The sequence below is a fragment of the Epinephelus fuscoguttatus genome, linkage group LG22, assembly GCF_011397635.1.
Source record: "Epinephelus fuscoguttatus linkage group LG22, E.fuscoguttatus.final_Chr_v1".
In the NCBI taxonomy this organism is placed as follows: Eukaryota; Metazoa; Chordata; class Actinopteri; order Perciformes; family Serranidae; genus Epinephelus; species Epinephelus fuscoguttatus.
Window position 1 is genome coordinate 6,996,449 of NC_064773.1, and position 25,678 is coordinate 7,022,126.

The 25,678-nt window shown below is 40.7% G+C and overlaps 1 protein-coding gene across 2 annotated transcripts in view; it reads right to left on the reverse strand.

Annotated features, from left to right (window-relative positions):
* creb3l2 (cAMP responsive element binding protein 3-like 2) overlaps positions 1-25,678 on the reverse strand; it is a 40,205-nt gene that overhangs the window by 6,948 nt on the left and 7,579 nt on the right. Inside the window, exons 2-8 of one of the 2 annotated variants that reach the window (XM_049567273.1) lie at positions 3,567-3,810; positions 3,043-3,266; positions 2,866-2,944; positions 2,410-2,612; positions 1,777-1,923; positions 1,205-1,263; positions 651-719 (exon numbers count right to left, since the gene is read on the reverse strand). In XM_049567273.1, the coding sequence (XP_049423230.1) occupies positions 651-719; positions 1,205-1,263; positions 1,777-1,923; positions 2,410-2,612; positions 2,866-2,944; positions 3,043-3,266; positions 3,567-3,810 (1,025 nt within the window). Of the gene's footprint in view, positions 1-650; positions 720-1,204; positions 1,264-1,776; positions 1,924-2,409; positions 2,613-2,865; positions 2,945-3,042; positions 3,270-3,566; positions 3,811-25,678 lie in introns of both variants that reach the window. The other variant, XM_049567272.1, reaches the window with a different exon arrangement.

Consider the following 25,678-nt stretch of genomic DNA (forward strand, 5'->3'; position numbering starts at 1 on the left):
TCATGTCTGTAACTGATCAAAACTGTTCATTTTAACACCTGACCATAATGAAATCCCAATGTCCTCAGACGAGTGCTTCTCATTAACAGCATTTTAGCTCGTAACTGTTGCGAAAACTGGTTGAATTTGAGCTGTGATGAGGTTTTGGACCTTGCCCACTTTTGTGTCGGGATCAGCTGCAGACTGAATTGGTGTAAATGGCCGCCATCTTGTTTTTACATGGCTTAGTGTTGTGCTTTTGCTAACGCTAGCACATGAAAGGGTCCATGAACGAGGACAGAATGAAGTATAAGGTGCAGTAAACCCAAAATGTGATGTCCTCATACAGGGCTGCCCCCTAATAGTCGGCCAAATGTTAGTCGACCAGAGAGGCAAGATTTCATTGGTTGCTTAGCTGCAGAAAACAAACTAAAAAAGAAAAAGCTGTGCCTTGTCAGAATAAATCAAAACCTATCTGACTGGACCATGTGGGAATTTAATTTGAAGTGTCCACGCTCAGCAGTCAGACAGGAGTCAGGTTCATTTCCAGGGCTGGTACCTGCGGTTATTCCGCAGGCTAGTTAATAACATGTCGGGCAGGAAATCCAAAGTGTGGGATCATTTTGAGAAGGTGAAGGACGAACCCAAGGTGATATGTAAACTCATCTTACTTGTTTGTGCACTCCAGAGTTTCCACTTTCCGGCGCAGCTCGTTGTTTTCGTTGGAGCACGTCTCCACCCTGTGGTCAGACAGAAGTACTGCAGCGTCAGTGACTGGACTTCAATTTTTCATTTCTCTATCTAGCACCACTACATGACTGCCATATTGTTTCTAAATTGCTTCTGCAGGACATGTTCCATATTTCTAAAATATTTAATTTGTTTCCTACAATATCTGTCGTTCCAGATTTACTCTTGTTTTTACTCTGTCTTGCAACATAAGTTTAAGAACAAATATACAAAATAAAAATACACAGCTCTAAAACAAGCAATATAAAATGAGACACAAAATGAGATTATCACAAAGAAAAGCCAAAAAGTTCAAGGTTCATGGTTAGCTCATAAAAAAGAGGTTATTTAAATCGTTTAAAATAAAGGCATCACGTCAAAGTAAATCAAAATGAGACATTAACAAATAAAATGAGCAGAAAGTTTCTTTTTTCAGTGTCATTTTTATATCCCAGTGTCTCAGATACGATGACAGAAGAAGAGGAAGAGGACTCACTTCTTCTCCAGAGCGTCCATGTACTCTTTCTTCTTCCTGCGACTCTCCTGAGCTGAAATCTAAAACAGAGAGAAGACAAAGGAATACAGTTTGCTTTATAATGTTTCACAGAGTTCAACCACTATTAAGGTTATTTAAAAAAAAAAAAAAACATTTCCCCTCTTTTAATCTATTCATGTCAGGGTTAATAAACAGGTGTGTACGTGCCGCAAAATCTGCCTTTTTTAATCTACACTTTAAAAAAAATGTTTGAACCTGGCCCTTATTTTCCCCACGTGTTTGCGTCTAAGAGACGAATGGGAACAACAGTGTCTGACACTGGTCCAGTACTGAGCGAGGGCACTGCAGACGACAGCAATGAAATGGAACCACTCAGGACGTGTTCACAACGTCAGTTCACCCTTTGAAAGCTGGTGTGATGTCACTTTCCTTGTGCTGCTTTAAGACGCCTTTCACAAGTGTTTAAAACTTTGAACTCTGAGCAAGTTGGTGAGAAATTGACAACTTGGGCGGATTCTTAGTAAGTTACATGGATGCTGATTTAGTGGCCCGATTGATATGTCAGTCTGTACCTTATTCTTGATCTTCCTGCGGATCTTCTTCAGCGCCTTCTCCTCAGCTTTGGTGAGCGGCAGTTTGGTGGGGACTGGGTAACCTTCGGCCACCAGCGTACGGCGCTCCTCCTCGGTCAGCATCAACGGGCCCGACCCCTGCAGCTTCTACACGCACACACAAAGAGAAATTCTATTGTAACGACCCATAAAATGGTGTTGAAGCTCATTTTAAGCTGTGAACTGGCGATCAGCTGGTTTCTTTGTGTTATTGTGCAACGTTGAAGAATCCGAACAAACTTTTAAACACCAAAGTCACACAATAACGAATGTATGAATCTAGTGCATCATTCTGGATTTCTTTGAACATTTTCTAACAGGAAACTTAAGGATGAGACCTCGAATTGGTGTTACTACCTTATATTGCTTAAATACATAAAGTCTAAGTGCAGTTTTCGTTCTTTTTTCCCCAAAAGATTAAGACATCATGAGGAAGATTGTTGCTCACATATCAAGAAAAATCAACTTTCAGCTGGATTTTTTGACTAAAATGTGACTTTTTTTTAGAAATATGTGGACGTCTCTCATCCTACAGGAATATTTTTGGCCGATTATTACAAAAAAAAAACCATCAACACAACAGATGATGCTTACATGAGCAGCGGTGAGCAGAGGGGAGTTGGACAGGGAGGAAGCAGCACGAGGCGACACCTTCAGGCTGGCCTGTGATGGAGGAGGGCTGGTGGGGGAGGTGGGGCAGGAGAGGCCTGGCGGGGCGTGGACGGGGCTCTGGCTGCCCTCGGAGTCGCTGCCGTGGGAACTGGGAGGAGTGGGAGGCATCTGAAGTGACTCCAGACCTGAAACACCACAGTATGAGGAACTATTTTTAGATAATAACATAGTCACGGATGAAATATAAAGTGACTGATGAGTAAAGTTTTCTCTAAAAATTAAGATTAAAATGAAAATAAATGACTGTTTTATCAACTGGAGCCATTTTTGCAGTCCGAGGACATCATGAAGTACCAACAAATGACCAGCAGGGGTCGTCGTAGCATCAGATAACTGACATGCAGTGAGAGGAAGTGAGGACACAGTTTAAATTCAGACCTTTGGGTGAAAGATTGAGAAACTGGTCGACCTCATGAGGCTCCAGTTTGATCTGCGGGATGATGTTCTCCTCTTTAATCTGTAAACGACAGGAGAGATGAAAACAGACGGACGACAGGGGTTACAAACAGTGAAACAAATAACCTGATATATTAGTTTCCATCTCTGAGTTCTCACCTTGAGGCCTTTGCCCTGGTTGTGGCTGCTGACTGTGGTCTGAGCCGGGGCGGTGACAGCCGCAGCAGCAGGGGGAACCACAACGGGGCTCTCAGGCACCTGGGGCCCCTCGCTGGGGGCCAGAGTGAGGGAGAGGGTGGGGAGGAGGGAAGGAGTCTCGCACAGGAGGCTGTCGATGGCGTCGTCCTGCTCCATGGGCCAGTCGGCTGAATCTCCGTCAGACTCTGCTGCACAAGAAGCAACATCGACTTGCGTTAGTGATTCTGTGACTTCACACTGACTTGTAGTTCGTAGGTTGTGACGATATTGGTGCTTTCTCAAAATATTTACACAGTGAGACATTTGATTAATAATCATCAGTAATGTGGACATAATGACTAAGTGGGTAAAGGCAAATAATAGAACAGCTAGACCAGTCTGGTAAGCTCAGAAATTCCGTCATTTTACTGTGATGCCGCTTTTAAAACCACGAACACTATCAAGATATCTAAAATCTAAGACATATCCGACAATCTGTGTCTCACCTGCGTCGCTGCCCTGCTCTCCTGTCAGGTGTGACAGGGGCGACTGTGGCCGGCTGTCCCCGCAGAGCGAGTAGCTGTGCTCGGCCGTGATGTGCGGGGGCAGAGGGGACGACGGGGACAGGTCGCCCCCGTCCTCGCCCTCCATGGCTTCCACTCCGCCTCTCACCCCAGACAGGAAGGGGTCGCTGAGCAGCTGGCCCAGCAAAGCATCCTGGGACAGGTCGTCGAGGAGCTCGGAGAAGTGCTGCACGGAAGGAGGAAGTAAACGCTGTGAATATCTTATTTAATGCAAACGTAAAATATCAATTTGAGCCCAGCAGAGCGACGACAGGAGACAGACGGATAATTATATAAAGACACATGGTTAGAGTCAGCGACAGCCTGCCTGTAATTAGAGACAATTTTATTGCCACCTTTCCTTGAAGTTTCCCTCCGCTCTCCCTCGGGGAACACTAAAGCAGCCAATTAAAAACCTGTAAAATTGTCTTTTACTGTCTCTGTTTCTGTGTGTGATTCTCAGTGTGGTGATACATTTACACATCTCCCCCACCACACCACCGTTAATCTCCTCTTTCATCCCCCCATCCTTCACTACATTCCTGCTGCTGCTGCTGCTGCTATCTTCCCTCCTGTTCTCTACCTGTCTCCTCCATCTCTCAACAAGGTGAGCGTTCAGGTGTCCTCCTCGTTCAGAGGTGGTGAGGAACGTAAACAAAAGGCCCTGCAGGTGATGTGTTGATAACATACTGACACACATCTGTTTCTGTATTTTGAACAATTTCTAACACAAAACTGGTTGAAACCTTTATAATAACTGTTGAAGAGCTGGCAAATCATCACTACTTTTATTTAATATAAAAAAAAGGCTGCAATCTGCAAGTTTTTTTCATTAATGATTAATCTGTTTTGGATTGTCTCTTACAAAATATTATTAAAAACTTCATAAGTATCTGCCACAATTTGTCTTGAACAATAATCTAAACCCTCAAGATATTCAGTTTACAGTTATTTAAAACACAGAAAAGCAACAAATCATCACATTACTGATGCCGAAATAAAAAAAAAAAGTGGATTTTTTTGTTGCTGACTCATTTCTGTTGATCAGCTCAGTGCCATTTTTCCAGCTTTTATCTTCATTACACCTTCAGTACTTTGAAAAAAGACAGAATAAGACTGTTTGTTGTGCTGGTATCAAGCAACGACTGCTTATAAAGTCTATGTTAATCAAGAAAATACACTTTATTCTAAGTAAACATGACTTTTATTTAGAAAAGGTGGACGACTTTCACCACACTGGCATGTTTTTGGACTGATAAGTTACACAGTATTTAAATAATTAAGTAATAAAAGTAACTTATCAATGGGACATTTAAATTATTCAGTGCAGATGTGCGACGTTCACATAAAACCTTCAAAATAAAAGTCCTGTCCTGACTCGAACTCATCGCTCCCAAAGAGAACTGGAAATGTTTCTGATGTAACCTCAGCTGCTCAAATTCTGTTGCCGGGCAGAAAACGCTGAACGTGTCCAATGAAGTATTAGTGGTTGGCTCAGCCAATGAGAGGAGGATAAACAATTTAAATTAAACACACATGAAACTGTGACTACACTGTCCACTGAGGAGAAGAAAGGAAAGGAAAGATGAGAAAAGTTAAGGAAAGGAAAGGAAAGGAAAGGAAAGGAAAGGAAAGGAAAGGAAAAAAGGATAGGAGAAAGTGAAGGGAAATTAAGGACATGAAATAAGAGGCAAGGAAAGGAAAAGAAAAGGTAAGAAAAACAAGGTAGAAAGGAAAAAAGAGGAAAGGACAGGAAGGAAGCGAAGGACATGAGATGGGGGAGCAAAGGAAAGGAAAGGAAAGGAAAGGAGTAAAGAAGGAAGAAAGAAGGGAGAGGAAATGAAAGCACATGGAAGGAATGAAGAAGGGAAGGAAAGATCAGAAATCCGAAAAACTATCCACAGTTCCGACACAGTTACGTAACACGAGTCAAAAGATGGCGGGGCATACGGACAGACGGACAGACGGACAGAGGTTATAAAGTGAGAGTGAAATCAAGATGGAGGAAACAGGAGCAGGGTGGACGGCCGAGCGCCAAACATGTGGCTTCAATTACAGGCCGAGACTTCCAGCACTCTCTGTCACACACACACGCACGCACGCACACACACGCACACACACACACACACACACACACACACACACACACACACACACACAGAAATGACCTCTTCACTCCATAAACACACAGCACGCTCCTGCCACCATATGCTGACCTATAAGGCTGGGTTAAGGCCTCTTTGTGTGTGTGTGTGTGTGTGTGTGTGTGTGTGCCGTGAATCTACTCAAAGAAGGGGAAGACAAATATTTACACATTAATCCACAGAACAGGTCCATTTCCATCTTTCAGCCAACACATGAATGTATGGATGAACGTGCACGTGCACAAACCCATCAGACATTCACAACACTCTACCTCTCCCCCCGGCGTCTCCTGGTAACCACGTCTCCATGGTTACCGGGAGCCATCTTATGTGTCAAACTGCTGCTGATATTATTGCAGGTCTTCAGACTCTGACAGCTGTGATGATGATAGTGATTATAACGTCAGCTCTGATGAATAAAACATCACTTGTCTTCTCAAGTTCGGTCAACTATAATTATTAAAGCAGCCTGGACACCGACTATTTTAAGTTAAAGCAACTAGAAGTAATTTTGTAATGATCCAAAACAAATAAATTTTTACATTTTACACATTTATCCACAGAATAGATCAATTTGATGAACTTGATCTAATTCAGTTGTTCTTAATTCTTTACTTTACATAAACTGAAGTCAAGTCAGTTGTACTTCAATCCTTGAGTTGATATAAACTGATTTTAATTCAGTTGTAATTTAATCCTTCAATTTACAAAAAATGACCTTAAGTCAATTATACTTAAATAATTTAGTTTAAATGATTGAAAGATTTAAGTACAGCTGAATTGATATCAAGTTTATTTGACTCAAAAAGTTTATTTGTTTCCAATCGTCACAAAATTACAACTCCAGTTCAGTCAACTTAAAATGTTTAGGCAGCCTGGACTTATAGTTTATTAAGTAACAAACAACTAGTTTCTTTTTATAATGAGCATTTATATATGTGACACAATGAAAACAATTTATTAATACTATATTAAATGAAATATATGCACGTACTGAATGTTTTAGTGTTTGTTGGCCCATGTGCAGATTATCAGGACAATTCTGGTTTTCAGTTCGATGAGGTTTGAGGATGATTAAGTTAAAAAGAGGAGAAAACATCATGACTATAAGAAAAACAGGGTGTAGTTTTTAGGGAGGGGTAATTACATACTGAACCCCTCTTTAAAATAAGTGAAGCCACATTTTGTGGGTTTGTACGACCTTTGACTTCACCCTGTAGATTCGTCAGCAGCTCATGGAGGCAATTAAAACCCTCAGTGCCCAAGTGATGCAATTTGCGTTGAAATCTTACTTAGTTTTTGGATAAAAACATCCATAAATCTGATTGGAAACCCTTAAAAAAATACACGGCTATGGAGGACTGAAGCTGCAAAAATAAAAAATAAATAAATGAATCAATAAATAAACATTATGCCACTACACATACTAAAATTAATATGAAAAATAAATGTAGGCTTGAGTTAATGATAAAATGTGACATAAAATATTTTTATTTAATTTTCTTCTTTATTTATTTACCTTTGTGTTTATACACTTTTTTTACTTACTTATTGACTTCCACCTTTATTTATTCATTTATTTACTTTTATTATTTTTCAAATATATTCATTTATTTTTATTCTATTTGAAATTTATTTTCAAATATAGTTATTGATTAATGTACTTTCTATATTATTTTTTCCTTTGCATTTTTCCACCATTTATTTCCCAAATTTTTTTTTTAATAAATACATTTAAAATACACACATTAAAAAATAAATAATAGAATAATAAAAATAAAATTATAAGAAAAATCATAAAATAAAATAATCATAAAATAAAATAAATAAATTAATAAACGAATAAATAAATGATTAAAATAAATTAATTAATTAAAGGGGAAATTACTGGTAAAGTTAATTAATTAATTTATTAATAAAAAGGTAAATAAATAAAAAAGCAACTTCAACAACAAACAACTAAATTACTTAATGCCAACATTTATTTTCAACATTTTTGATACATTTAATAGCATACTGACTAATCTATCGAGTCATTTATTTTGGCAGCTTCCATCCTCCATCCACTGCAAACAGGGGCTGCTAAAAGCTAATTCAGCGTACATTTATTGATGCTAATTTGCTTACTTTGCTAGTTTACACAAAAACAGACAAAAACTGGGCCTAAATTTTTGCCCACGGCTAACACACAGTGTCAGACTTGAACACAGTCGGGAATAAAGTCCCATCTTATTTAAGAAAAGGAAATGGGAGAGGTTCAACTCTGCAGAACCACACCAAAGACGCGTATAGTAAGTATGTGTATTCACTCCCTGTCATTTCTGCAGTGGGAGTGTGTGGTTGTGGCTGACAGAAGAAAATGTGATGCGGGGCAGTCGACCGAGCTGCTGGTCGGGTGTAACTCATCACATACAACAGAAACCTCTTTGTCTCTGCAGCCAACAGAGAGGTGTTATTTGGGGTTGACTGTAACTTGACACCCTCCAGCTGGGAAACAGAACCTGAAGCCTTAATGGGAAAACTGGGAGTATAAAGTGAAACTAGGGCAAGAATCCGTAACTGTTCTGAAGAAACAGTGATGACAACAAAGAAGCTTTTCTTCGCCCGTAACACATGAAAACATCGCTGAGAGTGCAGATTGTAATCTTTTAATGAAGCCACAACAAAGTCTGTAGACGGAAGAGGAGACGCAGAGTGGTTATCGCTCAAGTTCTGGTGAAACATCAGAAATCCTGTGTCATCCAAAGAGAGGCAACCCTTTGAGAGGCTTTGCTATACTTTAATGTGTCCAATCGTAATTAAATCAAAGAAATACAGATGAAGGGAAGACGCCAAAGTAGGTCAGAAACGTCAGTCGAACAAAGAGAAGCAGAGCTGTGTGTGAAGGAAATTAATTAGCCGAGTCTGAGCTGAGAAATGCTGCTAACATGCTGATGTTTAGCAGATATAAAGCTCGCTGTGCACGCCATCTTTGATCAGGGTGGAAGATAGACTGTGCAAAATAATGGATGTAACCACCCTGACATCACCCATTGATCTGTGGTCTGTTTTTAATGTGGATGGATGAAGAGCTCTGGACATCGTTAAAAGTGGGGCTCTGTTTATCCTATGAAAGTTGCCCGGTGGCATATGAAACCAAAAAAGATTTCTGCAATGTGAAATGACTCGGAGCAAATTATATGTAATGTCAATGTCAAGACACAAATACAGGCGAATTCCCACCAGACGGCGCAATGAAAGCATCGTGAATGATGTGAAATACGTGAATTAAGTCGCACATAGGATGCAAGTTATATGCGCGTATGAAACAAGTCAACAAAAAATACTAGAGCGTTTAAACTTGCGCGAGTAGCGTGATGCAAAAATTCACATTGCATTTAATGAACACAACAATAGAGCCAAGCAAAGCCCAGTGCGGCTGAGCAGCTAACTTCTGCTGGCTGAGTGGCTAATTCCAGTTTAGCGCTACGCTAACTTGAATAGGGATAAAAATAATTTATTTCTATGACCCTTCTAGACTATACAAAAGTTATTGGACCACATGGATCAAATCACAATAGTGAAACGATTCATTTTGCAGGGGCCCCATGGCATCACGATACAACCTGGAAGTTGTAATTCCACGTTTAGCTACTACGAAAATTAACGTCAAAGACTTTTTACTGGGGATTTGGTTTTGAAACTTCGAGTTCGGTATTTTGGCCACCGCCATCTTGGATTTCTGGAGCCAGAAGTGACAACATTTAGAAAGAGGGTGGAAATATTTCAAACACTACATGCTAGCTTGGTTAGCAAGATGCCTTTACAGCTGCAGTTAACTGTGCTAATGCTAATTTTCACAAGTTAAAAAAGGCTTAAAACCATTAACACAAAATGTGCTCATGGGAAAAACTGAATATATAGCTACTTTTTTATGGGGTTTTTTAAGATATATTTTTGGGGCATTTTTGCCATTATAGATAGGACAGTTAGGCATGGGGGGGCCACAGGCTGGAGTCGAACCCAGATCGCTGCGGCAACAGCCTTCTACAGGGGGTGCCTGCTCTACCCACTAAGCCACCAAACCCCTTGATTATATAACTACTCTGAGAGCCTTTTAGTTTCCAATGCTACCTGCTAGCTTGGTTGTCAAGATGCGTTTACTGCTGTGGTAAACTGTGCTAATGCTAATTTTCGCTGGTGAAATTCAGGCTTAAAACCATTACAACAAAATGAAGTCATAGGAAAAACTGATTATCCAACAACTCTGAGGGTCTTTTAGTTTCAAATGCTACCAGCTAGCTAGGTTACCAAGATGCATTTACAGCTGGGGTTAACTGTGCTAATGCTAATTTTCACTAGCTAAAAAAGGCTTAAAACCATTAAAACAAAATGTAGTCATGGGAAAAACTGATTATCCAACAACTCTGAGGGTCTTTTAGTTTCAACGCTCCCTGCTAGCTAGGTTAGCAAGATTTCGCTAACAAAAAAACAGGCTAAAAACTAATAGAACAAAATGAACCTATAGGTAAAACTGAATATCCAACTACTCTGAGGGTCTTTTAATACAACGTAACACTTCACAAGACTATTTTGGACAACCAATTTTAATTACGTTTCATGTTACGTTATCTAACCAACATTGTGGCACTCTTAGTTTAGCATAACTTTAAAGTGACACAAAGTTCAGTTGTCAAGAACAGGGAAATTAGCTGTAGAGACCAACACCGTTTTTGTACCAGGTTATAAACATGTATGTTTCTGCTGTAAAGTTGGACATTTTAACATGGGGGTCTATAGGGATTTACTTGCCTCTGGAGCCAGCCTCAAGTGGCCATTCAGGGAACTGCAGTTTTTGGCATATTCATATTTTAGCCCTGGAGGTTTCTGCTTGGAGTGTAAGCATGCTAGTATTTGCTAATTAGCACAAAACACAAAGTACAGCTGAGATGTATTTGACCATAAATCAAAGTTCTGGACAATTTAAACATTCAACTTGGTGACAACACTAGAGATAAAGTCAAAGGATCCCCAAAATCAGTGGGATTAACCCTGTGGGGATGATGAAGGTCCGTCCTAAATTCCACGGCGATCTATCCAACAATTGCTGGGATAACTCAGTCTGAACTTAAGTGGTGGACCTGTCGCCCTGCTTCCTAAAAACCAGATACCAGGCAGAGTGACGAGTGATAAGGCTTCACAATAAAAGCCTCGACAGCTGTTGGTCACTAGTCAGCAGTTAAATTACCAGTCTGGGAGTAGGAAAGAAAAGGAAGGAATGTCCTCTCTCTGTAATTCTCCTGTCAAGTAAAGTAGCATGTCTGTTTTAACCCTTAAATGAGCAGAGGTTTAAACTTGGGAGGTGGGAAGAGGAGGAAAGTTTGATGATGTAACACCTTCCTTCCTTGAAAAGCAAAAACCAGATGTGAAAGAGTACACCTGATAATACTAAACACACACACACACACACACACACACACACACTGACACAGGCCCAAGGGTCATCTCCCTCGAGTGTGTGTATTAGTGTGTGTGTACCTTGCCCTGGACTCAACTGTGTGTGTACTTTTGCTGATGATACAGCCTCGCAAACACTAATAAAGACGACACATGAAGTTACGTCAAGATATAATAAATGACTCATCTGTTTAATTTAGATCCAAGCTGAGGACTTGTATCAGCCACTAGACTGTCAGACGTCACCGACACAAGTCCCATCAAAGCCAGATAACCAGTATTAAAGTCTGAAGAGATACAGGAGCATTTATCTGCCAGTCAGATACATTTTACTGCAGGAACTCTTGAGCTGCTTCACAAGTGATGTTACTTAATAAGTTAATTTGGTTTCCACTGATAATAAGTCACCAGTTGGTTTATAATCTGCACCTTATGGCTTTGTATGGTACATAAATCATTTACTAATGCCTTTTGGATCAATTTAAACCATTTATAAGAAAGGTGAGTCCATTGCAAATAAATGTCCACTTGGAAATCGTAGGAAATACTCCTGCAGACCCTACTTGAAAAACACCACGTTTTTAATTTTACTTCAGTATGAAAGCAATCCAGTGACAGGTGTCTGTGCATTAATGGATACATTGCAAACAGGAGCTGCTAATAGCTAATTCGGCATACCTTTAATGATGCTAAACCACCAAAATGTCAACAAATATAGGGCTCAAGTTGCTGCACAGCTAACTCACAGTGTCAGACTTTTAAATCCCCTATTTTTTTTGCCAGTGAGTCATTATAGAGGCTAATTAGTTTCTCACTTTCTAATAAGCCAACAACAAAGATTATCTTTAATTATAAATGTTGAAAACTCATTAATAAAGGTTTCTTTCAATAATTAACGTCTGCCTTTTAAATTTTTAATTAGTTGTAGTAGTAATAAGACACTCTCCTGTAGTGATGAGTGAACTCTGAGGAAAGCGTACTGATAGAGGAGGATAAATAACAGCCACAACCTGGCAACCCAAATCTTGTTTCTATCAATAGTTTGTAACTGCCCTACAAAGCATTAGGCGATGGTGTAATAAGTAGTAAAAAGTTGGTTTTGACTCAGGCTTTTAGTATTTTCTGCTATCTTTCTTTCAGTGTTGCCTCCAATTTTGTGTAAATGTTCACACATTCCTTTTTATTTAATCCTTTAAAGCTTGTTTCCAATATCTTTTAAAGTTTAAATGTCCAAAAAGCACTTTAAAACTGACTCGTGAGGGAATTTACATCAATACATTTGCCTTGCTTCACTTGTACAGGGTGCTTTGCTAGTATCACAAAACTCAGCTCACCTTTAAAAAGCCTTTCCAAGATTAAAATCTGTGTGTCTACGTGTCCTGGGCAAGACAGGCAACAAAATACTGGTTAAATTGAGGTTTGATCCAAACAGCTGAGCTCTATGGCATTAAATAACCAAAGGGTGCACTGAGAAGATGCGTAATACATCCTTATATTTGAGCACAGACAAGAAAGTAGTGGAAACAAACTGAGAAAGAGAAAACCCCTTGTTACTAAAATAAAAAAACATATTTCAGTTTCACTTTTGTTGCAGTTTTTTCAGCCCAAATCAAGTGCAATTCTGACACAATAATACCTCTTAGAACTGGATGCATTTTGCTCGATGGTCCTTCGGCACTGAAGTGGAAAATGTTATTCATTCTCCTTAAACCTCGGTTTCCAAGCCGGTCTAAGACTCTCAAAAAATCCAATTCTTCTGCCTCTCTAAGATAATTCCCTCCTCTCTGGCCCTCTTGTGAAGTTCCCAAAACACTCCGTGATAAAAAAGAGCACATTATTTGCATATTTGAGCCTCAGTTGTTTCCCTCTCCTGTAGCTGGGAGCCAAAGCGCAGTACGCATCTGCTGGAATGCTAACAATGCATGCAAGCTGTTTTAGCAATTAGCTGAAGTACATGTGTAGAAACTTCATCTGCAGAGCCGCAGGGATTCCTCCACTGGTGCTAAATACAACTCGACACAACAACTTGTGAATAACCTTGAGTTCAAAAAGTCAAACAGGGCCAGGTAAGTTTTAGAGCAGTTTACACCGCACAAAGATTTGTAAGTTGTTGCTAATGTAGGATAAAAGTTTTATCCACTGTGATGTGGTCATTCAGGATCTCATTTTCACCTCTGCAGCCTCAACTTTTTAACAGATGAAACCTGCGTCTTCTTAACTTTGGCATAGGCTCAGCTGGGTTTTGAGCTTCATGCTAACGGATATGTTGAAACTTCATGTTTCTTAACATTTCTAATTTATATTGTGACAACGCTGTGGTTAGCATGTGGTTAGTTTCTGGCACAGTAACTACTTAGTCAGAAAAACACCATGTTTTGGCTTTTGCCCCTTCAAACACGGTTTGAAATGATCTGGCCTCTCATTTTTAAAAATACTTTATTTTGTTGCTACAAACACGGCTGGAAACGTACTAACCTCTTGTTAAAAAAGAACTGTTTTTGTCACTACAGACATGGCTGGAAATGTCCCAATTTTTCATTAATATATGTCCGCTTTTGTTGCTACAAACACTGCTGGAAACGTACCAACCTCCCATTAAATATACCTGCTTTTGCAACTACAAACACTTTTGGAAATGTCTGGATCTCTTGTTAAAAAAACACCCACTTTTGTCGCAACAAACAGTGCTAAAAATGTCCCAAACTGTTGTTAAAAAGTACCCGCTTTTGTCGCAACAAACAGTGCTAAAAATGTCCCAAACTGTTGTTAAAAAGTACCCGCTTTTGTCGCAACAAACAGTGCTAAAAATGTCCCAAACTGTTGTTAAAAAGTACCCGCTTTTGTCGCAACAAACACAACTGGAAATGACCCAACCTTTTGTTAAAAAATACCTGCTTTGTTGCTACTAACATGGCTGGAAATATCTCAGCCTCATGTTAAAAAATACCCGCTTTTGTCGCTACAAACACGGCTGAAAATGTCCCTGCCTCTTGTTTAAAAAAAAAAAAATAAATAAAAAATCAGCTTTTGTTGCTGCAAAAACTGCTGAGAATGTCCGAATCGCTCATTGAAAAACATCTACTTTTGTTGCTACAAACACTGCTGGAATTGTACCAACCTCCCATTAAATATACCTGCTTTTGCAACTACAAACACTTTTGGAAATGTCTGGATCCCTTGTTAAAAAAACACCCACTTTTGTCTCAACAAACAGTGCTAAAAATGTCCCAAACTGTTGTTAAAATGTGCCTGCTTTTGTTGCCATAAACACAGCTTGAAATGTTCCAACCTTTTGTTAAAAATTCCTGCTGTCGCTACAAACACAGCTGGAGATGACCCAGGTTCATGTTACAAAATACCCGCTTTTGTCGCTACAAACACGGCTGGAAATGTCCTAAAGTAACATATATGTAGTTTTTCAAAAACGTACAATGCCAACATTTTATTGTGGTGACTCAGCTACGTCAAAAATGGCTTTGACAAGATGACTATTTAATTTTTTGGTTGGGCCAAAATAAAGCACCCTGTCCAAAACAGAAATTGGCAACCAAGGACATCAGACTGAGTGAAGAATGGTACAAAAAAAGTCATTTCAGTCTGAATATCAGGCTAAAAAAGTCAGCAAGGTCATTTGGATTCAGTCTCTGCAGACTATGAATATCAATCCAAGATCAACAAGCATGAAAAACAGCTGCTCAATGCTGAGACATTAGTCAGGTATGTGCGATCAAATCCAACACAAACTGCACCTGAATGAGCCAAAACAAATCCTTAAAAAAAACCAAACTTATTATGTGTTTGCATTAGATTACCCTGATAGTTTACAGGACTATATATATATCACTTTGGAACCACTTATCACCTGTTGTAACAGCACTCAGACATGAGGCTGTGGCATTGGTATTGTTTGTGTCAGCATAATAAGACACATCCCAGGCCTTGGAGGGCTTCTGCTATCTGGGTCTTATCTGGAGGGGGGAGGCTGCAGGAGGAGCTCAGCACCAAGGCTTCATGTCTGGACTGTGTTGGCGCACTAACAGTCCAGCTTTATGTGTCACACCATCATTTCTAACACATTGCTTACAGTCTCAGGCTGTGTCGTGTCTCCACATGCAGACAAACACACATCTGTCTCACTGACATCATTCGTTCCGTAATGCCTCATCTCAGCAAATGACATCGCTTCAAAGAAATGCCCTCCTTGCAAGGGAGACTCGAACTGGTTCTCACAGGGATAAACACACACTCCCCGACCCAGATTCTAGACATCAATCCAGACAGCTCGATTTGCAGAACCTATCTGCAAATCAAGAATGTGATAAGAGCACCAGGAAAAAGCAGCACATTCATGGAAGGAAGAAAAACAGCAAAGAATCTTCTGCAAGTTTTCAGCTAATAGGGAAATCCAGACATGATTAGATTCATTATCCATGAATCAATGCCCACACCTATTCTGGTGAATGCTGAGGTGAATACCCACCCAACCCTCAAGGCAGATTCTCCTGTCTGAGCGGGGTCAAAGGTCACAGCGACTGATCAGTTAGAGGTGTAGGCTGTTTTTGTACCATAAAAAAAACAAAGAAATCTGGTACCACCGCACTGTTGTCCACATCTAGCATTCAGTATGTGCAAAACAAAAACTTGCATTAAATAGGGATGTCAGTGATTACATGTTAATCAGTTAACAGCTGTGAATATTTGACTGTCTATAGGTACATTTTTCTACTCTTCAGTTTACTGCACCATGCATAAACTGAGTCTGGTGGAGGCTAGCTAGCAGCGGCGCTCATTCTGCGAGTGTCGCTAGTAACGCCATCCCGACCCAACAGCGACATTGTGGAAACATTGCACCCATCCTCTGGTCTCCCCTCGGGTCACAGTGGTGAGTAAGCAACTAAATTTTAAGCCAAAAACCCCCTTTAGCATTGTTAGCTATGTATCACAGTTTGCTCTGTTAGCACCATTAGCACTGTCAGCACTGCTGCTGATGCTAACATGATTAAAGCCTCTTTCCCACTGCACGAAAACACACCAAAGCCAGCTAACATCTGGCTTTGGCGCGTGACGGCAAAGGTTACAATCGGCATTCACACTCGGATCAAATGAGTCTGCAGTAGCCACGGGTATTTATCGTCTCCGATCCGAGTTTTAGCCTTTACCAACGAGATGAAATGACCTGCGACCACAAAATACCATCTGGCAGCATTGCTCCAAATTAGACTTTACTAAGTTTAAAAAAGAGACATATAAATAAAGGTAACCTCATGAACATTTCCCACTGGCCTCCATGCTGCTTTCTGCTGTTTACTAACCTGTTTTCTGGCCGCTCGTGACGTCAAACATGACAAACCAGCAAAAGAAAAAGAGCTGCATACCCAGCTCTAGTCTACTGGCAAAGGGGAATAAGTTTGTAGCCTATTTATACCAGTTTCTCGTGTTTTAAAAACCAGCCTACAGCGCTAATTTTAGTGGAAAGGGGGTATTACAATCACTAAAGTTGCTAAAGGGGTTTAGCAACTCAAAATGAAGCTGCTTAGCCACTGAGGCTGGACCAGAAGGTGGTACCATGTTTCCAGCTGTAATTACCAGATGAGCACTGCTACTAGCTTGCTCCCACCCAGCACAGGTGATGCACAGTGCCGAGCAGGCCAGAAAAACGTAAGCTAGCTACCAGTGGAGACCAGAGGGTGGGCAGAAGGCACTATGTTTCAGCATGTTAACACCTTACAGCATAAAACATTAACATTTTACCACCTAGTAGCTCAGTAGTGCCCGCCCTCCCTCAGTAGGGAGGGCGGGCACCCCATGTACAAAAGCAGTTTCTTTGCCGCAGTGGCCATGGGTTCAATTCCAGCCTGTGACCCTTTGCCAAACACTTATAAAAAGACACAAACATCTGCCTTGGTATTATCATATAGCGTATCTGACCTCTTTCTTTAAACAGAAATGTGTCGGGGGTGGAGAGATGGTTAACGGATGTAAACAACAGGATGTGAGAGAGAATAACAGTAGGCGTGACATCCAGCCGGGCTGCGAGTGTTTACTCTCCACCCTACAGGGTGAGGACAGATATACATAAACACACAGCGTCTGAATGTGACAGAAAGCACAGCAGGTCCATTACAAACCAGCTTCCACACATAAATGGCCATTTCCTGTTTAGCACCGAGGCCCGTGACCTTCTTTCAGTCTCATTAACGTTTAAAGCTTGATTAAAGGCAGTCAGAGTGTATGCAGTCATGACAGGAAGTGTGTTAAAAATAGGAAGTGTCACAACGGAGACAAAGAGATACCGAGTCAAAGTTCAAATGTATGAGTCAGCCGTTATCTGAGGGACACACTGCTGATATTAGAGTGCGTGTATGTGTGTGTGTTTGTGAGGTAGGAATAGAGATGAGCAGAAGAGGCCTCCAACAGAGACGATAAAGAAAAACAGACCCACAGGATGACAAATGGAAAATGGACTCATTTTCTCCTCCTCATAGGTCCCCCTTCTTGTAAAATCTCCCCCTACAGTCTGGCTCCTGAAGCTTCCCAAAAGTTCAAAATCCTACCCCCGAAACACACACACACACACACACACACAGAGCAACACAAACTTTCCAGTCCTGCTCTGTCTGACCGATCACAGAGTACAACCCCCACTGTTCCCACACACATCCAAACACACACTGACCCTCCAGATGTTACACAATGACTTCACCAGGGTTGATTTGAAAACACCCGAATTTTAGGCTGATATTACGCTTTTATATCTATAAAATACTAAGAATATGTTTCAAGGCAGTGTTCTCAATTTCGTATCGTCAACAAACCCCATGAAAAGACCAAAACCAACAATGAGTGTGTGTGTCAAATCTTGATAAATCTCCTTCCTCTGTGCCATGGAGCCCCTTTGCTGCCATAAAACTATTAAAAACACATCAGTGAGCCACAATGTTGAACTGGCTGACATGTTCCTTCATTGCTATGAACCCACACTCCGTTGATTACTCTGACTCATGCCCACATACACCATCCTGCTGCTCACTAGAGTATAAAGTGCCATTTTTTAATTTAATCACAACATGATCTTGGTAAACACTGTTAACAGTTGGGTGGCTGTTTGGTAGCACCCACCCACGGTGTAATTAACAAAGGTTCCCAGACTCTGGATCAAGAGTCAACGTGGAGGGTAGGCTGATCTCCAGACCCTATGTTCAGGGGACATGCAACAGATTTATACTTGTGTGGCAGACGCTACGCTGTAGCCTAAGCACATCAACTACGCTGTTGTGACCATTTGTGTAAATGCTCACAACGGCGTAGTTGATGTGCGGTGGTGTGTCTGTGTCACACTGCAGTTACACCTCCAAAACACTAGTCGGCGGCGTGGTTTCTGTGAAGTGCTGTAAAGTTTAGTTGATTCAAAACACACATTAAACACACATTAAACATGGCTTAATAGAGACAGTTTCAAACACAAGTACACAAATCAGCTTCACTGTAACTCGCAGCATTCACAAACACTTGTCTTTATCTGGACACATTTTCCCCACAAATACAACATGCTAACGTTATTAGCACAAGCCCATGGCATTTTACATTGTATAAATTAGCCTAGCAGCTAGCGGACTTTTCCTCTGCTCATATAAAACCAGGGACAACAGCAACATTTAACAAAGGAGACGATTCAAAGTTCAGCTCCATTACAACTCACAAGGTTCACTGACAAAACAACTGTCTTATACTAAACACGTTTTCCAAACAAATACAACATGCTAATGTTTTTAGCACAAGCCTATGGCATTTTACATTGTATAAATTAGCCTAGCAGCTAGTGGACTTTTCCTCTACTCATATGAAGCCAGGGACAACAGCAACATTTAACAAAGGTAACGTTACAAAATTCAGCTCCATTACAACTCACAAGGTTCACTGACAAAACAACCGTCTTATACTAAACACGTTTTAGCATACTAAACGTTATTAGCATGACAAACTCAGCTCACAGATTAGGTCACTTTATAAACGTCGAGACGATGCCAATGAAAGGTGCAAATGTATTGTGTCCATGGTTTGCAGAAAGGTACAATGGCAACATTTTGTTCTGGCGACTGGGCTGAGACATGGGAGTGGTATCAATTCTCTCATCTAACTCTCAGCAAGTTCCAAAAGTCGATTTATTCCCAAAATGAATAAAGAGAACCAATGGGATCGAGGCTGAGTGCTACAAACAGGAAGTCAGAAAGTTCAAAGAGACGGAAAGCCATTGTTTGTTTTGGTCTTCTTATGGGATTTGCAGACAATAAAACAAAAGAGTGAAACATGACTTTGTCTTTAACTTGACGTTGATGAAATTATTGCGCTGGGACATTTTGATCAGTTTAAAGTATGATTTAAAGCTCCATAACAAATCCGAGTTAAGTGTTTCATAATAAAAATTGGCAAACTGTCATCAAATCAAAATTTGGTCCGCCTCTAGACTTCCTGTCCTCAAACACAGCTGAGACTGTTTGTGTCAAAAACAAGCACAGCTGTCTTCTCATGTCTCTGACCCTCCCTCTCTCTCATCCTGAGTGTGTGTGCTCGTCATAAACTGGGTCAACACACACACACACACACACACACACACACACACACACTCACATGAATAACTTTTTCCATCTCTGCACTGTAACACTGACCGGTCATCGAGTACCATTAGTTACTGAACTCACTCAACCCTTTCCCAGCCCTCGTTTTTTGTTTTCTTTTTTACATTTTCTTTCGCCAACACAAACTGCTCCTTCTCTCCTCTTAATTTCCATCAACTGTCTCAACTTTAAATCACTTTAACTAAACACGAGTCACCTGTAAATCACACCAGCTTACGTAAGACTCCATGCGAGAAGATGTAAAGAAAGCAAAGCTCACCTCAATCTTCTCTCGAGTGCTGTCATTGTGTTTATGTGGTTGTTTGCTGCAGGGTTATTCCTCCAAACATTTGTTGTTAAGATCAGTCAAGACTACATTTTTCACTGAAGGACTCCTGCCTCCACCTCCTGCTGGATTCTGGGTAAAAAACTGGGTCAATGCCACTCTTGCTGAGTACCCCATAGAGATGGTCTTAATCCCTGGAAAGTACAAACACTCCGGGAAACTTGTTTGGGCTTGCTTGTCTGATCTTAATTCCTCCGTTAAGGCGGATGCTTGCCAAGTAAAGGCATGCTTGAATGTCAAGTCACACCCACACCCACACACACACACAAACACACACACTCTCACACAGACACACACACATGCTGAACTTTGCATGGATGAATGGGCTTGTTCATGTCTCTTCGAATGAAAAGGTTCATGCAAGAGAAAAGGTGTGATGGAGAGTTGTTCTTTTAGAGGAATGCAGAGATGTGGAGCACGACTTGACCTGTTTTGGTTTTAAAATGTTAATACGACTACTGATACAATGGATTTAAGTAATTTTAGTGAGTTTACCATTTGTCTGCTCTCTGAGATAGCTGATAAAAGTCACCCAGACATCAGATCTTCCTTCCCACCGTTGAAGCCACAGCAAAGCAAGTTAACAGGGAAGTGAAGCGGTCCAACAGAAACAATAACAACACATTACAGTATTCCAAGAAGCTAACGATGCTTGGCGGTCAACAGTGCCCCAAATCAGGCACAAGAGGTATTGCTCCGAACGATTCCACACCAACAGCAACGTTCAGTGTGCAGCTGTGTGACATGTATTTATCAAGGTTGGAAAATAAGGTAAATCATAAATGGTACGTGCACTTGTACAGTGGCTTTCTAGTCTTCCAACCACTCAAAGCACTTTTTACACTACATGTCACATTCACCCATTCACACAGACACATTCACACAATGGTGGTCGAGGATGCCATACATGGTGCCACTTGCTAAACCACTCACACGCACTCACACGCTGATGGAACAGTCGTCAGGAGTAATTTGGGGTTCAGTATCTTGCCCAAGGATGCTTCAACATGCAGAGTGGATCTTCCAATACAACATGCTAATGTTTTAGCACAAGTCTATGGCATTTTACATTACAAAAATCAGCCTAGCGGCTAGCGGGCTTTTCCTCTACTCATATGAAGCCAGGATAAATCACACACAAGACTTAAAATGCTATTTTTGTGGAGGCTTTATTGTCTTCTCAATTTATTGTTTCTTATCTGTGAAATTAAAGTAAATAAAAGCTTAGTTTCCACTGAGGGAAATGGTTTCAGCTGACAGAGACAGACAGGAGGTCTGCGTCGGCGTACGGCGTAGGCTCTACGCCAACGGTTTGACGCAGAATTATAAATCCCATTTAAAATGGGAGTTTTGGACAGAGTGAATACAGGTAGACAACATGAAGAAAACAAGGTCGTTTCGAACATTAAAGCATGTAAACATGTTCTAGCAGAAACCAAAATACAAGTATGACCCTGACAATGAGCATAATAGGTCCAGGACTAAAAAAAAAGTTAAATAAAAAGACAAACAGATGAAGGACAGATGGAAAAACAAAGGAACAGTCAGAGAGCAAACAAAAGATAGTACACGAAATCAGGAAGAGAAACAAGGAGGTAAAGGGTAGGGTGGTTAAGCAGGAGAAATTGAGAAGTTTCTGGCTTTCTGAACAGGAGCCGACTCGTTCCAACTCTCAGCTCACCCTGGAGGAGTGACTGAAGAGGAGGAGGAGGGCTGGACAGAGTGGTGAAAGGTTAACTAGCCAGCGGATGCAGAGGTTTCTGTACTGAACTGGTCTTGATGGTTCACTTTAAGTCAGGATATGAGCTCCAACACCCATAAAAGACATCAAAGTTGAGCGGGTTTCACAGCTCATACACCTTACTGTTTAATAAGCAGTTTACAGGCTTTAAACACTTTGATGTTTCCAACACTAAAGCTCATGAACAAAGCCCCAAAAACTAAATATGATGAAAGTTCTGTTTATTTTGCAACTTTAAAGTCTATAGCATGGATATTTTTTGAGTCCATACCCTGAGACTATAAACCATAACTCAGAATTCAACCTCGGCATCTTTTATGTACAAGACAAAACAAAGAGCAGTGAGTTCGCTGCATTTTCACCACCCTGCAACTACACAAAACTGCTTCCAGGCTCATTTTAGGGCTGGGTGTACAAGCAACTCACTGGGATATTACGCCCACACCCTGCTAACCGCACACACAAGCTCACACACATCCTTTTAAAACCTTTTATGGAGCCTGAAGCAAACCCGGAGGGGGCAGATGGGGGACGGGGAAATGCCGAATCAAGAGAGACAGACAGAAATACAGACAGAGGGGGTAAATTTAGCTTTGCCTCGGAGAATGAAGGCTCCTGTGGATTTTCCATAATGATCCCTCACGCACTGATTACTACCTTCGCTTTTTGCTCTCAAATGGCTGCCTGCCTGCAGCACAACTTGAGTCCACTTTCAAAGTCAGGAGAAAAGTTGCATCAGATTTGGAAAATTGGAAAAAACGTATCCTTCATGTGCACGCCATGTGTCGACCCGCTGTCACTTTCTAAAGCCAAAAGAGTTCAGGACAGCAAGGTGGCTTCCATTAAGGCATTGTTAACGTGAGTAAAGAGGTATGTTGGAGACAGATATTGGTTCATTTGCCATGTTTAATCTGAACAAGGTGGAAAAACCTCAGAAGAATCCTTCAGACCCCAAGACACTAATCTGTCTATGGGGACTTGGCTTGGCAACCAAAGTGTCACTGGTTCAAGTTCCCATACAGAAACACAGAGTGTGGACTGGTAATTGGAGAGGTGCTGGTTAATGCTCCTGGGCACTGCCGTGGTGCCCATATGCAAGGCACGGTACCCGAAACTGCTTGGGGCACCTATCCAAGGGCTGCCCCCTCGCTTATGAGCACTCTTGTGTAGTGGAGGGTTTACACAGGTATACAAGGTATAGGCCTATCCACCTCTTTCTCTGGCCTTTTACAGTATACCCACCTGTTAGCCAAAAAGATATTGGAATATACGGAAGAGTATGCCCACTTCCTCCTCGGTTACCCACCTACACCCACCTCATCGACTACCACTACATCACTGAAGGACCCTATCAAAGTTTAGCAAAGTAATTTACCTGAAATGTCTAACTTTTTAAAAAGAAATTCTGCTTAGGCTAGCATGAAGAGGTTGTGTTACATGTATAGAGCATAACAGGAATGATCTTCTGTAGGCTGACTCAGATTTTAGCATCGCCTTGGTTCCCTCATCAAAAAGCCAATGGTATTTTTTCTATTGGGCTGCAGAAAATAAGCTCTGCAGCAAAAAAAAGTTTATGATACTTACATGTTTTGTTCAGCGAGATAATCTCAAATGAACACCACTTTATGATTTTTGAAGCTTAATGCAGTCACAAGAAGTAAAAAAGGTAATGTTAGGCTACAAACAAACTACACCATGCTCGCATGACCCAACGTCGCCACCACAACAAGGCTGTGACACCACGTTTGGCATGATGACATTCTGTAGTCCAATTTAGCCACTTGTTGTCAAATGCCTTTTGAAAACACATAAAAGCTTCAAAGTTCATGAGTTGGGTATTTCCTGACATGTTTTATGTCATAGAACAAAAAGTGAAAGTTTCTTAAGCTTGTGTTAACCACTGGCCTTATTTTAGGCATCTAACCAAAAACCCATTCAGGAGTGCTAAAATGCTAACTCGTTTCTGGGTTTTAGGGTTTATCACTGCACCACTCTATTAACATGTGATTTTCCTTATCAAAGTAGGATATTAAAAATACAGATTATATATTAATGCCAGGTGTACACAGGGTTTGAGTCGGACCAAAAGTAAACCCAGAAATTATCACCTGTGGGTTAGCTTTTTTTAGCTAATTGAGAAGGATTACTTCCATGGCAACTTGTCGGCTAACCAAGCTAACTGCATATCAGACATTTCTCGTATTGGTATATATATGCAACTCTAATTATCAGAGTGTAGCCAGTGGAGAGACTTCAGAAACTAAACAATAAAAACAAAATAAGCAGTAATTTTCCAAGAAAACTAAGATTTAACAGCCATGCTAGCAGCTCCATGATGCTGTACTCGCTAACATCAGCATGCTAACATGCTCACAAAGAAAATGCTAACACACTGATGCTGAACAGGTATGTTAACCACATTGGCCATCTTAGTTTTGCATTTTAGGTGAACATGCTAATTAGCAAATGTTAGCATAAAACAAATTATTGGACAAATTTAAATACTGACGGATGATTCCTGATTATTTAAACTAAAAATCTAATACACCCAAGCTCATGTGTGCTGTACTGTACTGAACTGCTGCCATGTGGAAACCATCCAACTCTTTTAACTGTGGCGACTACACTTCTTTTGCATATCTTTACTCTGAATTTACATCACTTACTAGAGGCAAATGACGCATTCAAAACCCACAATACTCCTTCCTGTCTATTTAACTTTATATAAAAAACACTTTAACTAAGTTTCTAAAAGCAGCAGAATCAAATCTGTGAATTCTTTGTATCATATTTCCATCCATAGCTTAAAAATAATTAATTTAATAATCAATATTTGCTGTAGTATGTTTCACACAGTCAACTCTGAGTGAACCAACTTGAAGATCAGGCACCACACCTGCAGTAATAACACTGTGTGCTTCATTATCATACACAATACATGTGTTCAGCTGGGTTATGAATAGAGAGGCTAGTCTGGTTGGAATATTCACAACTGGGATGCATTAATGGAATGTAACTAAGTATATTTACCCAAGTACATGGTTCAGGTTCTTGTGCTACTTCAGTATTACATTTTATGCAACTTTATATTTTTACTCCTCCACATCTCAGAGGCAAATATTGTAAGCTACTTTTCCTGCTCAACATTTGTCTGACAACTTAAGTTACTTTTCAGATTACAGTTTTGTCCTGTCACCACTGAAATACAGACCAGAGCAATCACTTGACCTATGATTGGCAATAAAATGTGACCGGTTGTGAAATTACATTGTCATTTATTCATTTTCTGCGTATAAACTGTGGCTGCTGGCTGTGTGATTGCAGATATGTGTGTGTACTAAATGACCGTCTCTGCCTACACACTGACACAACAGACACACGGACCATTCAGAGAGAGACAGAGCGAGGCCACCAGCGAGCAGGATGCCCTGCCCCGACGGAGAACAGGCTGTGCACTGTGAGCACATGGATCAAGATGTTTACCCTCAACTCCATGTGTGTTTGCTCTCAACACTGTGCTGAGTGTGTGCTGAGCTCAGTGGTGGAAGATGTATTCAGATCCTTTACTTAGTGAAAGTCAGGTCAAAGTCCTAGTTAAAGTATGAAAGTATTATCAGTAAAATGTACTCAATGTATAGACATAGTCGTCGTGCAATAAAATGTTCCTTGTCAGTGGTTTACTATTCAGGCTGTTCTCATGCGCTGTTCGTATGTATACCTCCAAAAAGTAGCCTTATGCACCAGAATTCGTATAACCCAAGTAATCGGCTGCG